Source organism: Microchirus variegatus (assembly GCF_963457635.1).
Source record: "Microchirus variegatus genome assembly, chromosome: 10".
Classification (NCBI taxonomy): Eukaryota; Metazoa; Chordata; class Actinopteri; order Pleuronectiformes; family Soleidae; genus Microchirus; species Microchirus variegatus.
In genome coordinates, this window is record NC_139811.1 from 22,564,419 (window position 1) to 22,589,141 (window position 24,723).

The 24,723-nt window shown below is 39.7% G+C and overlaps 1 protein-coding gene across 1 annotated transcript; it reads left to right on the forward strand.

Moving 5' to 3' along the window:
- Positions 1-1,842: 1,842 nt before the first annotated feature.
- ttyh3a (tweety family member 3a) lies at positions 1,843-24,375 on the forward strand. Its single transcript, XM_083896630.1, has 15 exons — positions 1,843-1,976; positions 2,932-3,132; positions 6,056-6,225; positions 8,079-8,190; positions 8,339-8,559; positions 9,218-9,313; positions 10,223-10,295; positions 11,060-11,135; positions 13,991-14,046; positions 14,708-14,800; positions 16,513-16,605; positions 17,732-17,868; positions 19,614-19,787; positions 20,215-20,290; positions 23,436-24,375. The coding sequence occupies exons 2-15, from the start codon at positions 2,998-3,000 to the stop codon at positions 23,553-23,555; spliced, it is 1,632 nt and encodes a 543-aa protein (XP_083752756.1). The 5' UTR covers positions 1,843-1,976; positions 2,932-2,997; the 3' UTR covers positions 23,556-24,375.
- The last annotated feature ends 348 nt before the right edge of the window (positions 24,376-24,723 follow it).

Consider the following 24,723-nt stretch of genomic DNA (forward strand, 5'->3'; position numbering starts at 1 on the left):
CATTCAGTGAATTGATAGCAGATCAGAATCTTACAGTAAGTGTGTTGCACATGTTATGAAGACATCAAATCTGAGGTCATTCACTAGAAATATGTGGAAATGTGCTGCCTGAGAAGTGAAGTGACCAGATGACAGTTTTCACGTGGCAGGAAAAAAAACAACCAGTCTCATAAAGCCAGTGTAACACTTAAACAGTAAAATCCACTGCTTCTCTTTAAATGTATCTTCATTTACACACATTATGACAACATTAAAATAGTAATTACCACTCTTGGACGAACTAACTTCATTGCGATCTTAACGTAACCAAAAGTTCCCATTCGTTAGTCCACAAATCGACTTCAGCGAAAAGAAAGCTCCCCATTTTTAAATACACAAATTAACCAACAACAAAAAATTACCGAATCTCCTGACACTGCAACGACACAAAACACCGTTAAAGTGAAAACCGCACATTTGCGTGAGAGGAAGAGAGCGACAAGTTTGCGCACTGTACCTTCATGGATCTCTGCTGCCATGGTCTGAGTGAGAGTGTCATGTGAGCGCAAGAGCACCTCCATGTGATTTCCTGCAGAAGAGAGGGAAAAAAAACCAGTCACTTATTTCTTAAAGTTGTAGCGAGCGCTGGTGAAAGTCCAAGTGTGCGGCAATAAAGACTGACGCAGACGTGCTCTTTAATGATGGTAACACACACGCACGCACACACACACACAGTGTGGATGGATGAGGGAGGAGGAGTAGGAGGAGGTGTGAATCTGCTGTTTCTGCAGCTTCAGGTGATCCAAAAGAACAAATGTAAGAAATGTGATATTTTCTATTTGTTTCCTGGTTGCACTTGAACAACTTGATTTAAAAAAATAAAAAAATAAAATGTGTTCCTCATTCAAACAATGCTGCCTTCACGTGCTTTCTCGGACGTGTTTTAGTCTCCCGTGGATTTCCTGATTTGAAATGGAATGCTGTGAGGAATAAGTGCTTTCTCTCCTTCTCTCCTGTTCAAATCAGAAGCAGAAAACAATTTAAAACAAGTAGATTATAGAAAATATGATCCAATAATAATAAGTATGAAACAGAAATGTTTTGCAGTGTTATGATGTAATGTAACAAAGCATTACTTAAGTAGTGTAATCTAATCTAATCTGTGTGTGTGTGTGCGCGCGCGCGCGCGTGTGTGTGTGTACGTGTGTAATGTGTGTATATGTATGTGCATAATATATAAAGAACATGATGATGGTGCAAATGAATCTATAAATGACAAAAACTGATTAAAATTGATAAGAAACGTGTAGATGGTTGTAATAAAAACACTACATTTTGAATAATAATGTGATAAAAGTTACCTAATGTATTATTGTTATGAATACATAGTTGTCACTCTAACTAAAGTAAGTGTGAGGCCACAGGATATCGATTAAATGTAATTGATGTGTGTCGTCGTTTACAGTGATTCTATAATAAAGTCTAGTTTTAAAACCAGTTCAGCATTAATCGTTTTAAGTCTCTCAATAATAATAATAATATTTCAATGTACAAGCAGTTGGCTCATGTTAATATATTACCTCATCAGTTGTAGATAACTGGGGCAACGCTAGATGTCGCTGTTGTAATGTTTTTGTGCCGGTGCAGTGAGCTGTGTGCGGGCCGGGCCAGGCGTCACGCCAGTTGGGTTAACGTCGTGAGCAGCAGTCGCTGTGTTGGCTCCAGACTCGCTCTCTCTCTGGGCTTCAGTAGTAACTGGATGGAGATTTAACTCGGAGGAGCTTAAAGTGTTGGAGTGAGAGACTGCGGGACATGGTCTGAGGAACTAGTACCGACACAGACAAGCAAGAAAACAAACAAACAGGATGTGATGTTTACGACCCGCGGAGCAAAATGTCAAGAGACAAAAGAGACTTTTTTACGAGGCTCAGCGGACTGAACTAACCAGCTTCTACACCGGCTAACGTTAGCCGGGTTAACGCTAGCTAACACCACAGGTACGTTTAACGAATTTAAACGGTGGGTTGAAATAACCCAGGTTTTTTTGGACTGCAGCACTTAAGTGGTTAAAATCTAACATTGCAAGTGGAATTCAGACAGTGACACAACTCTCGGCGCAACGTTAAGTTGACTAGTTAACAGGCTAACTAGCTAAGCTTTAGATCAGCTAACTGCTAATTATGGTCGTGTAAGCCAGTATTCAGTGTGTATTTGGTTGGCATTTAGGTACTTATTTGTGTTAATGTTGTGGCTGGTCAGTGTATATTTATTTCAATTGTTTATTTATTTTGCATTTCATTTACAATAGTTTCACGCTATTAAACTCAAAGATCGTTTTTAAATGCGTATTTGGTTGCCATTCTATATTCATATTAATCTTAATGTTGTGGCTAGTCAGTGTGTGTATATTTACCCATATATGGATATAGTTGTTTTGTATTTAATTTTGCATTTAAGGTATAATAGTGTAATTAAACTTCCTACTTTTTGCTACATTGATAGCTTGTTTTTATTTATTCATTTATTCATTTATTCATTGCATGTTTGTGTCCTAAACTTGCCGAACTCGGATGAATTAGATTTTAGAAAATGATTATATATATATATATATATATATTATTGTGAGTTACCATAAAACAAGTAAATGGTGAATTCCAATCATCATACTAATCGTAGCTAATGTATAAGACGCTTATGGAACTAAATCAGTCTATGTTGTATTTTATGTATTTTACTGTCAATACTTACTTTACTGTCAATTGCAATAATATTTTCAACCATAGTTATTATGGTCAGAATAATCATGATTGGAAAATTTGCTACCATCCCATGTTCAATATGATAAGTTAAGGGAGGTAACTGGCTTTAAAGTTTTGGCTGATGAGTAGTGTTCTTATGTGTTAGATAAGGTAGCATCTTTAATAATGCTTTTGTTTTTCTGATCTCTTCCAGGATACAGACAGACTTTATGACTGTTTCCACTTTCAAGCATCCTTGCTTGTTCAGCAGATCTCACTGATGCTCGCCATGGCAGCAGTGGTTAGCTACTCTCCACCATGGTGGGTGAACCTGATACACAAATTCCCACATTTCAACCTCAAGTTTGAACAAATTAGCAGCGATTTCCAACCAGAGGACTGGACGTATCAACAGGTAAGGCCCACCTCACTGACTTATTTGCCCTATATCAAAAAAGTTGCAGCAGTGTTAGTAACTGTATGAAGTACAATAGCATCGTCCACCTTTAAGAGGAGGTTGTGATGCTGATGGCATTTGTGAATCAGTCTCCTCAGAGAGGAGTGACCTGTAACCTGTCTCCACCTGTTCTCTGCCTTCACCTTTAGATCTATGTCACCATCTGCTGTAGCCTTGAAGTCTTGACCTATTCCTGACACCGGTCAGCTGGCATTGCATAGTGTAATCCAAGCCACCTAAATTGACCTCAGTAACCTTTCACATTAATTTCAGATTATAACGGGTAAACTGGTTGTATGGCGGCTGAACAGCTTAGACCAGGGGAGAAGAGATCAGCAAAACTTTTGTTCATATGGACAATTTTGTTGGAGACTTACAAAATTTAGATCAAGCCATACTTGGTTTTAGTCTTGCAAGTCGTTAGTTTAAATTGATCTTGATACAGTTTGTTTCAGCTGGTGTGGATGTTATGTGTCTCAGAACAGAAATTGTTCATAAAACTGTTCAATGTGAGAAATCCGATAAATTGAATTTATAATCACGTGTGAAAGCTTTATATTCAGAAAGCTGGTTAATACTTCAACTGTCTTAATTGAACTGTTGATTCAACGGTTCAATTAACTCATCCGTTGTCTGGTAAGATGGGTAGTTTTTGTGTTTGTTATTATTTCTATGAATAGCTAAATAAGAATAAAAAATTGTCTTTATTGATTGATTTAAGAGACAGAGTTAATAAGTATGTAGGATGCCAGTGACGAACAGTAGGCTCTGGGATAAGTTTAACAGAAGTGGGAAAACTGCCAGAAATGGGAACATTTTTAGTGAGTCATGAGATTGAGCAGCTCCTTTTTTAACATGGAAGTGTGAGTCAGAAAATCCAGAATTGAAACGCTGTTCCTGAGAAGTGGGGAAACATGTTAGAAATATTAATCATCAGCTGAGGTGTGTTTTTCAAAGATTGTATCTACATGAATATGAAAGCAATTCAAGTGATTTAAGATAGCCCGCCCTTGTGTTATACTGTATACCTAACTGTTTATGTCACACATTTGATCCAGAGTTGTTCTCTTTGTTTTCTCTTGAAGGCATCAATGTTTAATCTATGATTTATTGCACTATGTTTCATATAAAAGCATTTTAAGAAAGATCATTAAAGTGGCCCAAGAATCCATTTACCATAACATTTTGTACCCTTTTATTGTTATTATGTGGCTCTCTTGGGTGTGATTTGGAGCATTTTATTTTGGCAAAATACAGGAAGGGTTCAAGAACTGGACAATAGTTGGATATGTACATGTTTGACACCTGGCATGAACAGGGAAAGGTTCAAAATAAACAACATTGGTGTTAAATGAGGGTGTTCATGGGAACTGAATATGCTGGATTCAACTATAATACATTTATAATAAAACATTCAGCTTATTCGGCTGTTAAAGCACATTATCTCACTTTCCACACATATTTAACTCAACAAGAGCAACATAAAAGAGGTAATCATTGGGCTGGCCTGTTAAACCGTAATTATTAGCCTACTGTGATGACAAGCTGTTAATTATTGTCAGTGACCTGACTGCTCTCATTCAGGCTTCAGGGGAAGTCTTGACATGTCCAGATGGCTGGGCTGTGAGTGGTGCTGCTCAATATTTCACCACATAACAGTGAGACACAGATAATATAGAAGAATGGACACTTTAGCTGAACTAAGCTGAAAAACATTTAGGAGCTGAATCATTCACTTGCATCTGTGAGTCTGGTTTGTATCTCCGTCTGGGATTCATGGGTTTGGTCCAAGTGGCAACTGTTAATGACATCACCAATAAGAAATGAACTCCCATTTTAATGCAGCAAGATTTGCTATTTGACCAGCACCATGTTGCGGTTGTGCAACCATAAGTTCATTGACTTCAACTGCAACCAGGCACTTATTGGATGATACCAGCTGTCACATCATTGTTAATGTCCACATTTTATATACAGTCTCTGGTATGGTCTCACAATACTTTTTGCACGCTGACATGTTTTGAATTCAATGACATGCATGAACATCAACCAGCCACTGCATCAGGGTGCGTCTGTTACTATAATGCTGTGTTGGGGAAAAACAGAACAAATAGAACACTGGATTTTCCAAAAAACAAAAGTGTCAGGATGGAAATTTGCACCAGCCATGAATCCTCAGGAGCGTACAGTGAACAACCGTGTGACCTACATAGGAAGAGCTACTGACGGCAGAGAGGTTTAACTGTCACTGTATATTTCTCTACTGCTAGGTATAAAAGTTTTCTAGTGCAGTGTAATGGTGACCGTGAGATGGTGGATATGGCCATGTCTGTTCGGTTGGAGTTGTTCTTGGTAGTATTTGTCTCTCCAATAATGTCACTCAGCATTTTGTAATTATCCCTCATCTGAAAGAACCCTTTCATTGTGGCTTTTTTTCAATTGTCTCTGGTACATAAAGTCTACCATTGTATGTGTATTTATTTTTGCTTAAAACAGACTGTTCTCTACTTTGAGATGAAAATCCAGTCCACTTTTGCTTTGCTTGTTTTCATATCATAGGGAAAGGTACTGTCTGCGTTTATATACTGTATGTTTTCTTATAATTATAAAGTGTGTTAGAGGGTGCTTACTCACAACGTACCTTGAGTTTTTACTTTGGACAGAGGGTGAAAACTAACTTCCCCTGATAGTCAAAACACAAAAATCAAAGTATCTCATTGCAAAGCAGACAATATAAAGCTGCTGAAGCACTCGGGTCTTAAAACTCTACTGTACTATACTGTGCCTCTGTGGAAAATTGAAGTCCATTAAGCTCACTGATATTGACATGAAAGTGGTTTTGACAGTGAAATTTCCATAACCCCCCTTTGTTGTCCATCAGTCCATCCTGTTATTTGGAGGTGTGGCGCTCGCCTGTCTGGCCCTGGATCTGCTGTTTTTGCTCTTCTACTCCATTTGCCTGTGCTGCCGGCGAAGCAAAAATGTGGAGCAGCCCAACGCGGACTGCTGCTGCACAGCCTGGTGTGTTATCATAGCAACACTTGTCTGCAGGTGAGTCAAACTGTCAGCTGTATGGTTCTGGATGCCCAAAAACAGTGTTTTTTTTGGTTCGCACAAAGGGTTCTTTATCCTAAATGAACTCACTGTAGCAAAGAAGGAAAGAAGGCATGCAATCAAATCTCAGTAAATAGTCATCAAGAGGCATACTGTCTGCATTTTCTGCAAGTGGCATTCACTCTTAAGTTGGTGCTTGCTATGCATCTACACACCCACAGACAAAGAAACAGGAAGCAGCAGGATGCTTGTCAACAATTCTAGTCTTAGCTGAAGGCTGTGCAAAAGCGTTAAGCTTCATTGAGAGGCAGGAAACTGCCTTAAAGAGTCTGCTTATCTATGTCCCCAGGGCATAAATAAACCTTACTGTATGCTATATTGTCTCCTTATTTGGTTGGAAAATAACCAAGTTTCACAAGAAAGAGTGATCATAAGTCAGATGAAATCACAGTGAAATAACTTCTTAACAATCCCATTTTTGACCAAGAAATACGCTAGAAGTGTAGCATTTAAGGCAAAAAATGTTTAAAAATATCCCATAGTCTCATAAAAACCCCTGTTGTGTTTGTGCAGTAATTAAGGATGCACTATACATCTGAAATTGTGTAAACCCAAAGAACAATAGGAGGGTTGCGTTGGCTGTGATCTTATGTTTTGTTATTTTTATTCTTCCAAAACGGTAGTGTGAGAACTGTACCAGCTGGCCATACTCTCTTTCCCTGAACACTGTATTTGTTTCCTGTTTTCCTCCTCCTGTTGATGGGCCACTGGAGAGCCATCGCAGGAGATTCGGGGAAGCACAAAGAGCTCGGGGACCTGATGAGTAGAAGAACTGCCTCACAATCACTGTATCTGTGCATGCATGTGCTCGTACACCCACGCACAAATGTGTTTTAGCAAGAGTAGTGAGAGCAAAGTAGGGTGGGTCAGACATCTCTCGTTTCACTTTTGTTCTCTGACAATGATTTCACAATTGGCATCTTTTAATCATCTTCAAAGTTTGTTTTATTTACACACAAAGTTGTTTTCTACAGCACTGATTGAGAAGTGTTTCGTTTCTACATGTGCACATTTAAGCAAAGTGGTTGATTTAATATTTGCTGCGTGTGTGTGAGAGAAAGAGATTTTTCAGGCCTCCAGGAAGGAGGAGAATCAACTGACAGCTACCTGAGTGCTGTTAAACTTTGCTTGTAGCAATTCACTTATCACCCCATTTCACGATATCTGCTCTAGTGTTCGATGGGTATTTGCAAAAAAGACCCACACAGCAGCAGCAACAGCTGAAGATATGTCACAACCAAACCCTCTGTTTTCACATTAGTACTACAAAAAAAACAAGTTCATATTTTGTCACACAAGACAGTTCTGTGAATCACTTATCCATTTGCAAAATTTTTAAGTACACTTTAAGCATTAATGCTGGTAACTAAACTTTCAGACATTTCATGTAATTGTGAAAGTATTTTTCCCGCTGATGTACCTGTAGAAAGTGTTGCTGGTTCAGGTGCCAGAACTGTTTTGCTGCAACCTGGGCCTGTCTGTGCAAATGAGAGCCCATTTCCTGCCTCAGTACAGCCTTTGTCAGCTGCAGTGAGGGGTTTGGGGCATAGCTGGTCCATTCCTCTGTGTTTCCATGGTTCTCTATGGAGTCTTTCTGCTGCAGCTCAAAGGAGCCCGTTGACCACGGTCTGAGCCGACAGGGTTAATGTGGAGTTCACACGCCTCTCCCACTGGCTCACTGTCCCCCTCGCTTGCTCGCTCTCATCTCTGTCTCCTGTCTGTGTCCTTTTTAGCTAATCCCTCCTTCTCACCACCCTGTCTCCCCTCCCTCCTTTTTGTCTCCCCCTCAGTGCTGGCATTGCTGTTGGTTTCTATGGGAACGGTGAGACTTGTGATGGAGTGAGTCGGCTGACATATTCCCTACGCCACGCTAACCACACAATCATAGGAGTGCAGAAGCTGGTAAGACTGAGAGCGTAAACCAACATGTTTAATAATTAATATCACTGCGGCCATGAGCAGTCCTGGTTTCCTCTACCATTAAAGCTTTGTGGTGAATCCTCCATTTCAAGGTCAAGCATGACATGTTTTGTCACTGTGATGATTTTAGGTATATGAGAGTACATCCTCATTGAACCAGACAGTAGATGGCAATCTACAACAGCTTGAGGGACAGTATGCACAGCATGCGGACTACCTGTCTATCATCCAAAAGCTGCAAGACCAACTGGACGAGCTGGTCAGACAGATGGTCAAGATTCCCTTCTGGGACAACAGCAACATCTCCCTGGAGGAGCTGGCGGTCCAGATTGAGCTGTATGACTGGTACAGGTAAGTCTATAGTAACGGCTATACATCATCCATCCCTGTCTTTGCAAAGGCTCCAACATCGGTACATTTTAGTTCACAAACTTATCTCAGGCAAGCTGAAGCAGCTGCAGCAGTATTAAAAAGCAGATGAACATTACACACAATAGATTTTATGTCTAGGCAGACACACATTAATAATTTACATCCCCACAAACACTCAGCTATTGCTCGTCTCTGAGTCCACATATTGTTGAAAGGTGGAAAGTTGGTCCCTGGTTGAGATATGACTCTGAATTATAAGTGTAGGCAGCTGAAATCTGCATCTGAGAGTCATAGAAAATGTTGAAGATGGTGCTGTGGCAGTCCCTATGGGTTTTTTTTTACTTTCCATAAATCTATAAATAATCAAGTAGGTCACTATTTGTTTAGTATTGTCACAGATGGCCATTCATTTAAAGCTGAAATGAAATAACTATGATTTTTTTTTTCTGAATTCATGTGTCGATTGGGACTAACAAAGTCTTATCCTAATTCAGTTCAGTTTTACATAGCAGAAAAACGTGTGGCATTAAAAGAGAAAAAGCAATCATTGAGTGTGTTTTTAATATAGAGCTCTGTTGAGAGATTGTTTGTTGTGCTGCTCTCGTCCATGTATCGTTGATGGCATTTGTCCTCACAGGTGGCTGGGCTACATAAGCCTGCTACTGTTCGATGTCCTCATCTGCCTTCTGGTGCTGTTTGGCCTCATTCGCAACTCCAAGGGAACACTTATAGGGTGAGTCTCCTCACAAGATCATGGCCACAAGAGCACATAGGGGAGAAATTACTCTGCCCAGGGAAATTATTTTAGTTCTTGTCACTATGTGAATATGCAATTGCTGTACAAGAACAACCCACACACTCATCAGAGCCACCTCATCATTATAATGTAGTCGGGGTGAATTTGTGCTCTATAAAGTATCAGCCCAGTCACGATTTATTGAATGGCAGTATAATGTCACGACATTTGCATGTACTTTTGATGAAAATTTAATGTTTAATTCCAGAAATTTGTACCATTTGACTTCCTTTTATTTTATTTTTACTTTTTGTGACATCTTCCTCCTCATAAATTACTAAAACATTTACCCCCCCTTTATTTTTCATATGCATTTTTACAGGCGAAAAAGCGTCTTTATCAAATATGAAAAAAGCTTCTCTTTTTTTTAACCACACTTGGGTTTCAAGCATCAGTTTGTATCTGCACTTAACAAAATTCTTATCTTAAAAATGTAAGGTGTTTATGGATAATTTTATGGATTGTTAGTAGTACACTGTCAGAAAATAGTGGAAAATATCCATCTTCTCAATGTCTCGTTTTAGCCAAAGACTAAAGATAAAACATGAAAACACAGATATTCACATTAGAACCTGGAACAACAATTTATTTTTTCCTTGACAGTGTCTTAAAATGATTAAACAGTTAGAATTGTTGCCTATCATTTTCTGTCAGTTTAAGAATCAGTTAATATTAATTGCTTGATTAGTGTAGCGATGCAGCTTGTGACAAAAATCTGGTCTAATTGGAAAACACCACGAGGCTTAAACGAATCTCCTTCAGTGTATTTAATTGTTGATGTTTGTGTGAAAAGCACAGCACAGTAAAGACGCTTATAATCCTCACATCTCGTTTCTGTGTCCCCAGGGTGTGCTTGTTCGGTGTAGTGGCTCTGGTTGTCAGCTGGGTCTCCCTTGGGCTGGAATTGTCCGTCTCCCTGGTAAGTGTCTCCATCAGTGCATGATGTTGTTTTCCAGGTAGCGCTGCCACAGTTTGCTGGGTGTGATTGGATAACACAGCCACTGATTACAGAGTTTGGCCTCAGAGGGGGATTTTGTCTCCCATAATTAGTGTAAGATTTTAGGTATTTGTAAAAAATGAGCTCTGTTGCGACGAGTGATCATTAAAAACATGAAGCATAATTGTTTCACAGAATGTATTGTGGGGAGTATTTATGTTTCTGGTCACTCTGTAACATCCTCATGTCTAATGCCAGTAATTAAAAAATGTGATCACTAGCAAAACGACCGGAATTAGCTCTGTAGCCACAGGGGGCTGAATCAATTAATTTGGCTGCCGCACACAAAACGACTGAAATCCAGACAGTGACAGCACAAATCCAGGATTGTATAATGTTTGTTTATCACTTAATTCAGACAGACATTTTCAGGCTCATTCTCCATGAGGATGAAATGATGTTGACAAATCTGAATCTTGATTAATGCAAATTAAACATTCATGCGGATGATTTTCTGCCTCTGCAGATGAATCAGACTTTCACATTTAAATGAGCTTAACTTAATTTGTATGATTGCTCTGTGGTGGAGACACACTCAGCCTGTCACACTGTAAAACTGATCTATTACTCGAGTTACATGGGAGACGACAGTAAATTAAAAGGAGCATCTGTGATGCCGTTTCACTCCATTGTTGTTAAAAATGTCTCTTTTAACTGGCTTCTTCCCCCCGTCTTGGTTTTCCTAGACCTCTAGTGACTTCTGCGTTTCCCCTGATACTTACATCACAAAAGTGGCCGACCAGTATGGAGTCATCAATCAAGGTATGAATAACATCTAAAGTGCCTTTCACGTGCATGTTGTTAAAGGAGAAGGATTTGTGTTTATTCAGTCAGAAGGCCTGTGTATTGTGCAAGTCTAGTCTCATCAAATGGCCCATTAAAAAAGCCTGTAAATTTACTGCGGCAGGGTTGGGAGGGCAATGGCTGCCTTTTTAACCTGTGCATGAGCCTCTCTGTGGTGTCTCATTTTAGTAATTGCCCAATCTGTCCCATGATGGGATGCGAGTGTGTGTGAGATGAGCTAGGAAAAAAAATGTTGTGCCTTGGGTTTGTGTGTGAAGCGGAATGTGCAAGTGAGATAAGAGGAGCTTAGAAGAAGATCAGAGACGTTACATTTCCTGCATCCATTCTTCAGTTCACGGAAAATCCAAATAAGATGCTTCTGTGGAATAAAAATAAATAATAAATGTGTGAATTATTTGTCCTGTCACTCCTCTCCTATGTTGAAATATGGTGACTGCTGAGTACACAGCGCATCAGCTATATATATTGTGCTGTATGGATCCTGTTATTTATGAGTACCAACTTATTCTCTGCAGTGTATCATTCAGCAGCATATGAAGCTGTATTTTGCCCTGAGGTGGATTCATGCAGTATGGGGATTTTCAGTTCTATATTTTCCCTCTCTTTTCCGCATGTTAACTATGTAGAATGAATGGATTAAGACTGTAATACAGATTTGTACCAGTTGATTAAAATCTCCATTTTTATTAAAATTTTTGCCCTCAGATGTCAGCTCTCTGTTTACTCTTAAATGAGCAAAGTGTGTGCAATTGTTTCACTATTTTCATTCTTGTCTTTTCTCCTCTCTTTGTAGTAATGTAAGACACATGATCTTAATCCAAACAGAGAGTGAAAGTTTGGCTTTTGTATTTCTGCTGGTTTCTTTTGTGAAACATGAGCTGCTTCTCTTTTTCTAAGACAAGGACTTTGAATCAAAAAAAGATGTACATACGTTTTTTATTCAGAGGCCAGTCGCTCTGTTGAGCTTTTTCTTGTTGTCGTCAGCTGCTCCTCTTGCTGGAAAATCTACAATGACAAAATACTTGCAGAGTTTTATGTGAAGCTCGGAATTTGAACTAATTTTATTTGGACTCTGTAACCCTGCCAAGACTTTTTTTTTAACCACTATAATTAGCTGCAAAATCTCTGTCCAACAATGAAGCAAGTGTATTAGAAGAAGTAAATCACTGATAATGAATTTGATCATCAAGCAGAATAAAGCCTCTGTCTTGTTCGCTGCATTCTTTCAGAGGTTTTATCCTAAGTCATGAGTAGATCTTTTTTTTTTGCCACATGGACAGTGGCAAAAAAAAAACAACAAATATTAGAAGTGACACAAGTATTGAGCATCAGACTCCAGGAAATCTGTTCTTCCTGACATGAGTGTGTGTGGGCGTGTGTATGAGAAGTGGATTGACACAAGCTTCTCTGCACCGGAAATCCTCCTCTCATGCTCAGCTGTGTGGGAAAGAAGCTCCTGACACAGCAGTTGTGTGGATGCATGTGTGCGTGGATGTCACTTGTTAGGTCTGTGTAGGTGTTCTCGCAGTTTGTATGTGTGGATATTGCCATAGCTTTTTAGTCATGAAAGGATTTCTCATAGACTCTTAACCCACTACTGTCATTTGGAAGAGAATATTGAAGTGGGCAGTAAAATCTTGCTTTGGTTTATAGTGGAGTGGAAAAAGCACACATTTATAGTCATGTTGTAATTTATCAATACATCTACAGAGGTAATTGCTTGGAGTGCCATCATAGGGGTGCCACCTAAACCTCTCTCTGACTGCATGTTTTGGTGTTGCTGAAATCTTTCTCCATTGAGAGAAAAATATGTTTAATTCATATATACTGTAACGCCGTCTTTTGAAGTTGTCTTAGTGGTCTTGGAACATTTCTCCTCAGAGCCCAGGATTAGCTCAGCATGTGCACAGTTGCAGCCGTAGGCAGGCTTTACCACGGGAGCAGCAAATATGACGAGACAGAGGTAGAACATGAAAAGACATTTTCTCATGGACACTTTCTAAAAGCAAAGCAGTGGTAGATGAAGCAGTTACTCAGGGGTTATGACGAGCACAGTGCAGTGTGATACCAGAATTACGACACATAACCATGTTTTAAAGCTGTAAACTCAAACCACAGAGGATTATCACTTGAATCTGCACTTCCCCTTAGCTTTAGAGAGCTTTACAGTTTGTTTTGGTCTTTAGATGGAGACTAAAAACAGAGCTAATATAGACTGAATGCATCAGCTTCCTCAAGTGCACAGAAGCACTGAGAGCTGTTTGTTAACTTTACCTTTTCCATTTTGTGTTAAAAGCAAACAACCTCAGGAGGAACCACCTAGAAGAACAGAGTGACACAAAAAGTGATACAACAGTTAGTAGTCATGACTACTAACTCATGACGAGTCTCACTGGTGTGCTTGTTCTTAAACTGGTCCATAAAGCCATAACAGGAATCCCTGGGTAGTCAAGCATCTGAATTTCCGACAGAACCAGCTCACATTCAAAAACAACAATAATATAGATTTCACAAACAAAACAATGTTTGTGTGGATGTGGTGGTGAGAACAGAGCTAATACTAATAGCTTGGTTATTTAAATATCTTTTTAATGAAACATTCCACAATCCTCAGTTGTTGTGACACAAATGTGAGACTGTTATAAAAGTTACATTTCCTTTTTTGTTTGGACAAAAAAGTGGATCTATTGTTTTCATATTTCATACACAAAGCATTTGAGAAACAGTTGTTTGAGATAATGAATTTCATTGTTGGTTATAGCTGCCTGTACATGTTCTAATCTATTGTGTTCTGTTCTGTCTTGAACTCACAGAAATCCTGCAGCACTATCTTAGTTGCAATTTGGAAAAAACCAACCCCTTCCAACAGGTTTGTTGCCCATTTTATCAAAACATTTTCTGATTGTGTGAGTTTTCAACATGTTTGACTATTTATCTATTTTAAATGTATTAAATTAAGTCACATTCATTGCTATAATCTATATGATATAAATCTTGGTGAATACAATATAACACACATTTTAACTACATGATCAACTTCTTAATGTAGGAATTCAAGTGGGCACATTGAGCCACTCCCATTGCCTCAATAACAGACTTTTTCTCATGCAATCGCACAATACTTCCCATTCTGCAGGGCAGCGTTTCCTGTGTGTCTCTGCAGATAGCATACGCCTGCTTCTCAGTCTGTGTGCTAGATGTCAGTGTTCATAGTAAAGTAGAATTACACTTTAACTGTGAATCTACAGTTTGCTTTAATGGAATGTCTGCATTTTATCTTTCAAGCCACATGAATAAATCATAGAGTCAATCATCTTTGAACGCTGCTAAATCCCAGGTATCTATTGTTAGTACAGAAACAAAAGCTATATGTGTACATGCTGTAAGGCTTTGAGCTCATATCTGTAACCAGCCAGCTTGCTTTCACAGGTTCTCATGTTGACCACAAAGCAACACAATGTTCTTTGTTATAAATAAACCCTGAAACGACAGTTAAGATGTGCTGCTACACTTCTCATTCCTCATTTCAGAAACTTTCGGGCAGTCACAAAGCGTTGGTGGAGATGCAAGATGATGTGTCCGAACTGCTGCGTTCTGCCACCAGAGAGTATAAACAAACTAAGGTGTGTTTCCAGTCCCCTAATTAATACACTCTGTACTGGCAATGGCACATTACGTGTTCTTTTTTTTTTTTACTAAGGATGGGTATTATTAGGATTTTGTCAATGCTGATACCGATACTGGTACTGCTTATCATATTTTTAGTTGTAGCCAAATGTCTCACTGTTGCTGCATTTTTTTGAAAGCTTAACTTTTAGTGTGTATCTGCGTCATTACCTTGTTTATGAAGCCCTGAAGTTTCACAACAAACAGTTCAGCCATTGCTAAGAACACTGTGTTTTATTGTAATCTCGGGCTCAGCGAAATCTCTGAAAATCACGTTATAGTTACGTAAATAGCGGTTCTCCGGAACAGCCGATCGTCCTGCTCCGGGCACGAGTCCGGGCACATCCGGTTGCGTACATTAGCCGCAGAAGAAGAATAACGTCCGTTGTGGAGGTGTTTCACGAGCGACAGTGTCTTCTGACTCTGGGTCTGACTCCGGGTCAAAGTCATAAAAGGGACTGCGGCGGGGAGTCGTGAAGAAGCTATTTTTAAACACTGTTAAAACAATCTTTTGATAATGAGGAGCAGTGCATCCACCTTTCCAGAAGGGGGAGCTGCGCTTCTGATCTTCTGATAGCGGGTGTGCCGAATGTCACTTCCGGGGTACTGGCCAATCACAACACAGTCTGTCTTCTCAGGCGAGATTTATGTCTGAAATTGCGCGGCTGACAAGTGCTTCAAAAAGGACATATTTCTATCAGCTTGTTTCCAGCAACTTGTTTTTTAACCATAAAAACAAGTTAATATATCTACGTAGACCTCCATTACTAACATATATGTGCAACAGGACCACTCTATGTGACCTTTAAGCAAAGTGAGCCCAAACTTTCGAGCGCTTATCTACAATCATGGCAACTTCACCATCATTAGTGGATTAGAAAATGCCAGCAAAGATTCAATAAATGTTAGATTAATATTGATGGCAGCACTGTTTGTCCAGATGTTCATTGATACTTTGGTGATAAGAAACTGGTACCAATTTAGTACTAGTTGTTACCTCCGTGCTGCAAATTGTCCTATACTACTGTACATTTGGTGATAACAGTATAGTCAATGGGACCAAAGGACTGATCAGCAGAAAAGTGAAGCATACCTGTCCACATAAAGATCTTCTGAAAGCCCACCAGGGACATGCATTACCTCCATTTAGCTGCATTAGGCTTTCACTGGGCCTGCCAGTGTAGCACTGAGGTGATGTCCAGTGCTGGTCCTTAACTGTGATGACAGAAGCACAAATGAGAGCTGACTTTGGGAACAGACAGAGGCACAAAATGTGCTGAGCTCGTAGAAACTCTCCTATCAGATAATCAGGCTATTTTCTGCTGTGTGTGATGTGAACAGGAGGAAGAGGAGCGACGGCATGTTAAAATGTATCAGACATGGAAATCTGTTTTTTCAGCTGGAGCTGCCGGTCCTGTTGTACTGTATATTAGTGAAAGGCACATCCCTTGTAAATGGGTGTAGAATGGAAAATAAGTGCATTGTTCACCTGCTTCCTTTGTGCAGTTTTTCATTGTATGTTCTTGGTGTTTTAAATTATCTTGCAGGAAGCTGCCACTTTTTGTGATTGATTTTTGTACAAATCCATTTTGTTTTGCATTGTTGTCTAAATGTACAAAAAGTTTCAAGTCTTTGTCAGCAGTTTTTCTTTTTCGTCATGTGTTTCCAGGGAAGTTTGGAGGAGATTCAGGGGATCCTGAACACCACTGAGATCAACCTACATCAGCTCACTGCACTGGTGGACTGTCGCAGTCTACACATGGTGAGCAGGGAGGAGAAAATGTCTCTCTATGTCTGCTGGAGAAAGTACCTAAGGATTGAGTTGTTATGACACTTTTGTGGTGTGTAGTGTAGTTCTATAAGGCTGTTTTTTTAATACTTGTGCAGCTGAATACACCTGTCACTGTAAATAACATTTGCCTTCCTGTATGCAAGTTCCTGTTCCAACCAATACTGGCAGCGTATCAGTTATGAAGCTAGCTGAATGATAAATTCTTGGCTGTCACTTTGCTTTGGAGGATTGTACCTTGGGGCTCTCAAAGTTTTAAGTGCACATGTGCAAGCTCTTGTATCACAACCGTTATGTGGATCTCTTTCTTGTCGCTCCCTCCTCTGCTCTTTCATCCCACCAAAGCGTGTTATTTCTTGAAAATTAGAGTAACTTCAGTAGAATGTGAAATGTGTTTCTCCTGTGCAGTGCATAAAAAATTTAGTTTCTCAGTCATGGTGGTGATAGCATAGTGTCTCTTTTCAAACCCAGGTAAAAATGCTCTGTCTTCCAACTGTGAGCTCATTGGTTTGACCTACTTTAAATCACAGCAGGGTGAATTTAAAAGATCCAACAATCCTCATGCTGAAATATAAAAATGGCAACGCTTGTTGTTTTTTTTGTTTTTTTTTTGTGCTCTTTCAAACTTAAAACTGCAGGGCATAACTTTTAATATAAACAAATGTCTGTTACACTCAAACCATTGTCAGATGTGTTCATGCAATGTTGATTAAGCCTTATCAGCTCCACATGACTTTCTGTGTTTCTCAGTTGAGCAGTGTTTAGTTCTAATGTTGCCCTGCGACAGAACTGCCCACGAAAAGTTTTGGAAGTTAATTTTACTGCTAAAAAAAAACGTAGTCATACTGCAGTTTGACGGAATAAATGTGTATTTCTCCCGCCATGCACACAAATTCATACAACACACAAACGCTCCCTCAGTCGTGTCTGACAGAGCCTGTATTCAGATGGAAGACACTGCATACAAATGACATTGCATCATTTCTGTTCATGATATCAACAAAAACATCACTGCAGCTTTAAATGTTCAGACATTTGTATGCAAGCACTGATTTTTCTATACATGCCACTATAATATATGTCCCTCCTCTTGTTGTAGGACTTTGTGCAGGCCATGACGGGGCTGTGTTATGATGGACTTGAAGGCCTCATCTACCTCGTGTTCTTCTCCTTCGTCACTGCTCTCATGTTCAGCTCGATTGTTTGCAGTGTGCCTCACACCTGGCGGGGCAAGAGGTAAACTGTCCACTGCTGTCCTGAACTAAACCTCGGTCAACCCACAACCACGCAGGAACCTGCGAAAAAGCTTTTACGGTTCACATTCTGTGCAGGGCTGCATATACAGTGAGAAATAATTGAATAGGATAAGCTTATCAATTAATTATTAGTTTCAGGGCATTCCTTTTAACCCTTTTGTGTTTTTATGCAGCACAAGTTTGACGCTGACAAACAATTTCAGATTAAAAAAACCTCTACACAGATGAGAAGACTATTTTATATAAGACTTGTGTGTTTGCCGTTAAAGACAAGGCCGTGTTCATCACTGGAAAGAGTCCAGGATGCTCCAGCTGCTTCTTCAAATAAATGACTACCGTTTATCCCCCCAATTGTGCCGAGATGGTCTAATCTATCTTAACCACCTTCTGAAGGGTGAAATCAGAATGATTTCTTTCTCTTATAAGCAGCAGATAAGGTTTTCAGAATGGCTTTGAGGAAAGCACAGCTGTCAGCTCAGCTGCAGCACATAATTAACTGATCCCTTTTGCAATTGGGGAGATGTGTGGGGGGTTTTGATCAGTTTGATCTCAGCTGGAGCTTCCTGTTACAAAGCAAAGGCTTTCACGCTGTCACTCTCTTCTTCTAGGTAGTTCCTGCTGAGCTTGTTTGCTTGTAATGATGCGTTTAGGCTCGTTCTCTTTATCCCATCGAGAGCTACAGCTTGAAATTGTGGGTTTAATTAATTGATTCATTTATTTATAGATTTATGTTGTTATTATTCAACACTTAAAATATGTATCTATTTTTATCAGCACTATCAATGGATGCACACGTTTGTTTGTTTATTTCTGACGGTGCTGATTTGAAAATGTGCTGGAATCTGTACTAAAATATTACACCTTGTGCTATGACCTCACATGTTAGACAGGCTGGAAATGCCCGTGTGTGTCTTCACTAGGGGGAGACGAGCTCCATGATACCAGTGTCATTGTTCTGTCAATTATACTGTTGATGTGATGCACTGTACAGTATTGAGTCTCAGTGTTTGAAGAGAAGCCTGTGTAATCTATCTGACAGTAAGCCAGTTATTCTGCTAATGCTAAAGAAAGGTACTACCATTAGATGTGTTGTTTTAGCAATCGTATGACCATGAAGTATAATTATTTCGCAAAAACTTGATGAGAACACATCCAGAAAATATAGGTTTATGTGTCAAATATTGTGTTATAGACCTGGCTTTCTTAAAATTGGCGTGGAACACTAAATTAATGTTATTGTTAAAACCTGTGTTTGTCCTGCTATTTCATAAATAGAAATATCTGCTGTGAAAAAGTTCTATTGCTTCAGGTTTATTCAAGACACTCTAGAGTATTACATACTCATGTTGAATTACTTAAACTCTGACAGTTTGCTAATATATAAGGCAGACTTTCAGTCACATCATTCCAATCTAAATGCCAATGATCACAGAATTTGACTGACATAAAAACAACAAAGCTGGTGTTGACCTAAGACTTAGTACAGTACTGTTGGGAAACTGTGTAGTCTTTGTTCTGCCCCATTAAGGTTAGTCAGTCAAATAAATTGCATGTTCTTTGCTTTTAAAAACAGAGAAATCATCTTGTTTTCTGTACCTCAGCCAGTCCTGAGATTGAATCAAAGCCTGACAGACCTTGTGGAGTTTTTCATGCTCCTTTTGTCAATGAATTAGGACAGGGGTTCCCTCTGGTGGCGGTGGTAAAGTATTGTTTGTGTTTTTGCAGAAATGAGGAGGACAGTGAGGACGAGTCTCTGAGCCATGGAGGAAGGCAAAACAATGATAATCTTTACCGGGTCCACATGCCCAGCCTGTACAGCTGCGGCAGCAGCTATGGCAGTGAGACCTCCATCCCCGCTGCCGCCCACACTGTCAGCAATGCGCCTGTTACAGAATACATGTAAGTCGCCACTGTTTTAAGCTACTGTGAATTTGAAAAGAAAGCAACAAATGAAAGGCAGACATGGAAGATTAATTATTTTCTCAATGTCAGCTGATATTAGATGCGCAGTGTCCTCAGAAGTCAGCTCATATTTCCAGAGAGAGCTCAGTTCTCTTGTACAAAGTCATGAAGTGGACAGCAGATCCAGCTGTTGCTGTCCTGCTGTGATCCATGTGAAAGCCCAAACCTTCCTTCATATGACTGAAGTCTGCTAGGAAAAATGATAGCGGACGATCCCCCAGTTTCTGGCTCTGCACTAGAATCATGACCGCTGATTTGGAGACTTTTCAATCATTCAGTATAACACCCAGAAAGCAATATGCAGGGTTTCAACACTGTACATGTGCTTGTTCTGTTTCATCTCACTATGCATTTAATTCAACAGGGCTCAGAATGCTAGCTTCCAGAATTCTCGCTGTGAGAACACGCCTCTGATCGGACGAGAGTCTCCTCCCCCCTCGGTAAGTGTTGTGTTCCCTGTATGAATTTGAAAGCTGTAGCAGGACCTCTGGGTCTTAAGACAGCAACTGTCTGTCTGACTTATCAACTAAATGTTCAAGGAACTATGAAACAAAAGTAGAAACTTGGCAAACCTCTCTTTACTTTTCCACCACATACATAGAATGAATGATTGGTCATGTAAGAAAAAAAAAATGTTATTCAACATTACATAACGTTACATTACTTTTTTTTTTTAACTTAATTTATAATAGAATCAGCAGAATACTTGATTCAAAACAGTTTTCTAGAGATGGGGAAGCTCCCTAGCTCCCTGGGGAACTATGCCTGCTCCAGTTTCCACAATCTTGCATCATTTAGAGTTCTTCTTGTGCTGGTACAGTAGTAGCTACTTAAAAATGCCCGAATACCAGCCTTGTATGATTGTTTTTGCAGATAGAATGGGAAACTGGTCCTTTCATATTAAAATGCAGTCTTTTCCTACAGTAGATTAGCCCATTTCTGCCCTAGAACAAAACCACTATTATCAGCATATTCTTCTTTTCACCTACTTCACTTCACTGAAAGTCAAATCACTTGATCTTTACTTTATCCTATAGTATACAATTTAAACCAATAAAGTTTCTATGTATGGCATATCAGCCGATAGTTCTCAAGCCAGCAGAATGAAATGTTCAGTTCTCCAGTATTTCTCAAGGTTCATGGTTCTCTGTGAAAGTCACATCTGTACAGTTTGTCTTTTTGGAAAATCTTCATTTAACTAGCCATAGATACACAGCCTTAGAAACACAAATAACACATGCTTTAAACCCTATACACCTTTATGATAGCATGACAAAACACTCAACATTAAATTTTACTCTATAAACCAGTTTATATTAGTTCCACAGTGATAATCAAAAGTATAAAAACACTGCAATTATTTGATAAAAATGTGAATATAACAGCCCAACCAAATTTGCTCTTGAGGTGTAAAAATGTGTTTTGTTTGTTGACAGACTCCAAAATATATTCTTAGATGAACATTACAACTGTGATGCAGCAATAATCAGTTTACCATATTGTGCAGCTCTAGTAAACATGGAGTTCATTTCTCATACATAATCCGAGTGATCCACACACTGAGCTAACCTATCTTTTTTTACAGAAGACTGTGGTACAATAAAAAAAAATGTTCCCCCACATGGATATGAAGCTTTTGTTTATATGTAAACAAAAACAGTCCTGCACATTGCCCATCAATTGTTCTCGTATTTTCATCAAACCCTACAATACCATACATGCATTTACAAGCGAGATGCTCTCAGCACAGGAGATTTGCAGGTTTCCTGTCATTGCTGGCTTTTTGTCTCGATGAACTTTGTCCAGTTTACAGATGGTGAAATAATAAATAACATTATTAGTATTTACGAGTATTAGTATTACAAGCCATACTCGGTTATTCCCTACTGCCCCAACTCTGGCCTGAATCTCTACCAGACCTCCTGTTCTCCCTGGTGTCTGTGTGTCTACTTGGACCTCGACGCTGCTTTGTGTCACTTTTCTATACTCTCTTCTTGTCGTTCTTTTTTTCCCTTTTGTTTGGGCGAATCCATACAGTTGTATTTGACTGCTGGGGACAGTAACAGCGATCAGTGCTGGCAGTTAAAGCCTTCGGAGAGTTCAAGATCGTTTTGGTAACTTCATCTGCTATGCTAACAGGTACAGAACATGCCCGTCTCCTCCACCTGTTGGCCTGTCCCTCCTCTGTACCACCTCCCAAAACTCCCAGCTCTTCTCCTCCCTTTGCCCAGATCTCACAGGGACTGCTGGACCCCTCTAACTTTCACTCCCTCTCTCCCTTCCTCCCTCCCCTGTCCTGAATCCTGTATCACCCGGTGTCTCACCTGATGTTTTGTTTTCCGTGGCCCCAGGCTGCATGTTTCCCTATTGCACCACAGACGTAATCAGGGGGAGCGCGTGATGCTGTAATTCTGTCTCCAGGCCCACTGTGACCTATGAGTCAGTGATGCGTCACCATCAAATTATGAAGCAGTTAAAGCAGTTTGAAGCAGTTTCACTGATGTGAAGACTGCTGTGTCTTTAGGCTTCAGACAATGGCTGCGCACTTCTGTTGTGTGACCTCTCGCAAGGTTTTAGTTGCCATGTCATGCTCCTATTTTTGGTCGAATAACTGCCTAAAAAAAACTAGCAGACTGTGAGGTAAAGACATGAAGAGGAAAAGGACATAAAGATTTCTTAACGGTGATTTCTTTTCTAATTTGGCCCTTGTGGTTAATAAAGGCTAAACAATAAGGCTTATCATGATGAAAGCTCACTGACTGAATACATTGCCTTGTTTTACTTCCTGTTTATGTTTGCCAAAGTATTAGAATTAGAAATTATGTATATGTTTCTACATGATGCCTGGGGGAAGGCTTCCAGTGTCAGAAAACCCTTGATTTTTGAGACAGTTGAGAATCAGTATGTAGTTCCGGTTGAATCATTTGCTTTAATATCTAAGATTATTCTTGGTCCAAAATGGCTCTGAAAGGTGATCACATCACAACATAAGGATGTTATTTGACAGACAAGACGTCGACATACTGTTTTTCACTGAGTTTGAAATGCAGCCTTTGTGTTTGTGTGCATGGTCGCATCCTAAATGTATATGAAAGAGTACGAAGGTTAACAGCAGCCAAAAAAAATAAAACAAATTCATCTGGAATCTGAATCTGTGTAACTCTTCTCCTTTACTCTGCTATCCTGGTCCTCTTTAGCAGCTGCTGTGATGTTCTTTGTGCATTTGAATCATTTATGCTCCCTTTAGATTCCTAAGTTCTGGAGTTTTAGTTTGAAAGGTCATCTGTGTAGGATTTTGTCTGATCTGTGGAGCGATTCGTGTTTGGCACTGCTTTTTAAATGCATGTCCAGTCTGTCTATCTGTATGTTTTCTTCACCCAGACGATTGTTCTTCTTACTCTGCAAAGTTTTGAGCCTTTTTTATCTATGTCCCTTTGCGTTTTTAGAAACCTTTACCTTTGAGTTTCAGTTCAAATCCTACACAGAATGTGTCTTGTATGTTGTGGTCTCCTTCACATTTTAAACTAGAGAGATATGGTGATTCACATTTTCCTCCATGTGTCATTTTGTGTTTCTTTGACACAGTACACCTCCAGCATGCGGGCGAAGTACCTGGCCAACGGCCGACCAGATCCCAACAACCCTCCAGCAGCAGCAGCAGCAGCAACAGCAGCAGCAGCAGTAGTGGAGGAACTCCAACGCTAAACTCATCCTGTCTGCAGCACTGACGACTCTTCAGTCACAGTCACTCACTCATCCCGTCAGTCAGTCTTTTTTGGGGTTTGTTTGTTTTTTACCCACACATCTTTTTCTCCTCCACCTCCTGCTTCCCTCAACTTTTAACTAACTTCAGATCAAAAAAGCAAATGTGCTTTTGGTTGAAGTAAAGGTGAACAAACATCAAATCTAATCTCATACAGAAATCTATGAAGGATGAGGAAAAATAATTCGATTTTTTTTTAATACATATTGAGATTTTTTCATGCATGTTTTTTTCCTTTATGCAGTTTGAGAATTGATTTTTGTGCAGGTTGACAATTTTAGTTTTCCTTTTACATGGATAAATTGCTCTACGGTAAAGGCGTGTGAGCTGATGGATCCGAAGGTGCTTTCACGGCCCCCCACGTTAAAATCTCTGTATTGTACAACGACACCCGTCTTAGCTTTTTGTGATTTCTTATATCTCTTATAAATTGTGCTCAGGTGTAACCAAAGGAATTCTCAATCTGCATTAGGGAAAAGAATTCTCCAACAGCGTGAAGGAAAAAAAAAAAAGGATTATTAGATTTTAATAAGCCTGAAAAATGTATTTATTCTCTCATCCATGGTCTTAATTCTCCTCCTTCTCTGAACTCTGGCTGACTGACTTTTTACACTCCTTTATTTAATTCCTCTTTTATTTCCTGAACGCTCAGTGACTGCTGTACAGCGTCACATCTAAAGAAAGCACTGCAGTGTCGAGTACTCTGGAAGTGCTCGTAGACTAACACTGATTACTGCTGGTTGTTTTGTTTCAAGTACTGTAACGCAGCCCTTTCTGTGTGTGAGTGTGTGTGTGTGTGAGTGTGTGCGGGGACACGTGAACGATGGGAGGAATGTTCTCACGTTGAACGCGTAGGTCAGTCTCATAAGGCGACATCTGTGTTGCTCATGTTTTCTTTCTGCTTGTGAAACACAATATTTGCATTATTCTCCTGTGAATATTGACATACTATATATTACACTTAGCTCACATAGATATTGTCTTAAATCTGACACCTGGGACCAGTTTTCCTGCAGCATTGCATGTGGTACAGGTTTTTGGACACTGTTATTTCCTGTGGCATTTCTTTGGGGGGGAGGGGGGACATAAATGAGCCACTTTTCCACAGCA

Coding starts and splice junctions, on each gene's coding strand:
- ttyh3a (XM_083896630.1), top strand. CDS start 2,998: ATGCTCGCCATGGCAGCAGTGGTTAGCTACTCTCCACCATGGTGGGTG. Junction 11,136..13,990: donor GTATGGAGTCATCAATCAAG/GTATGAATAACA, acceptor TTGAACTCACAG/AAATCCTGCAGCACTATCTT. Junction 17,869..19,613: donor CACACCTGGCGGGGCAAGAG/GTAAACTGTCCA, acceptor GTGTTTTTGCAG/AAATGAGGAGGACAGTGAGG.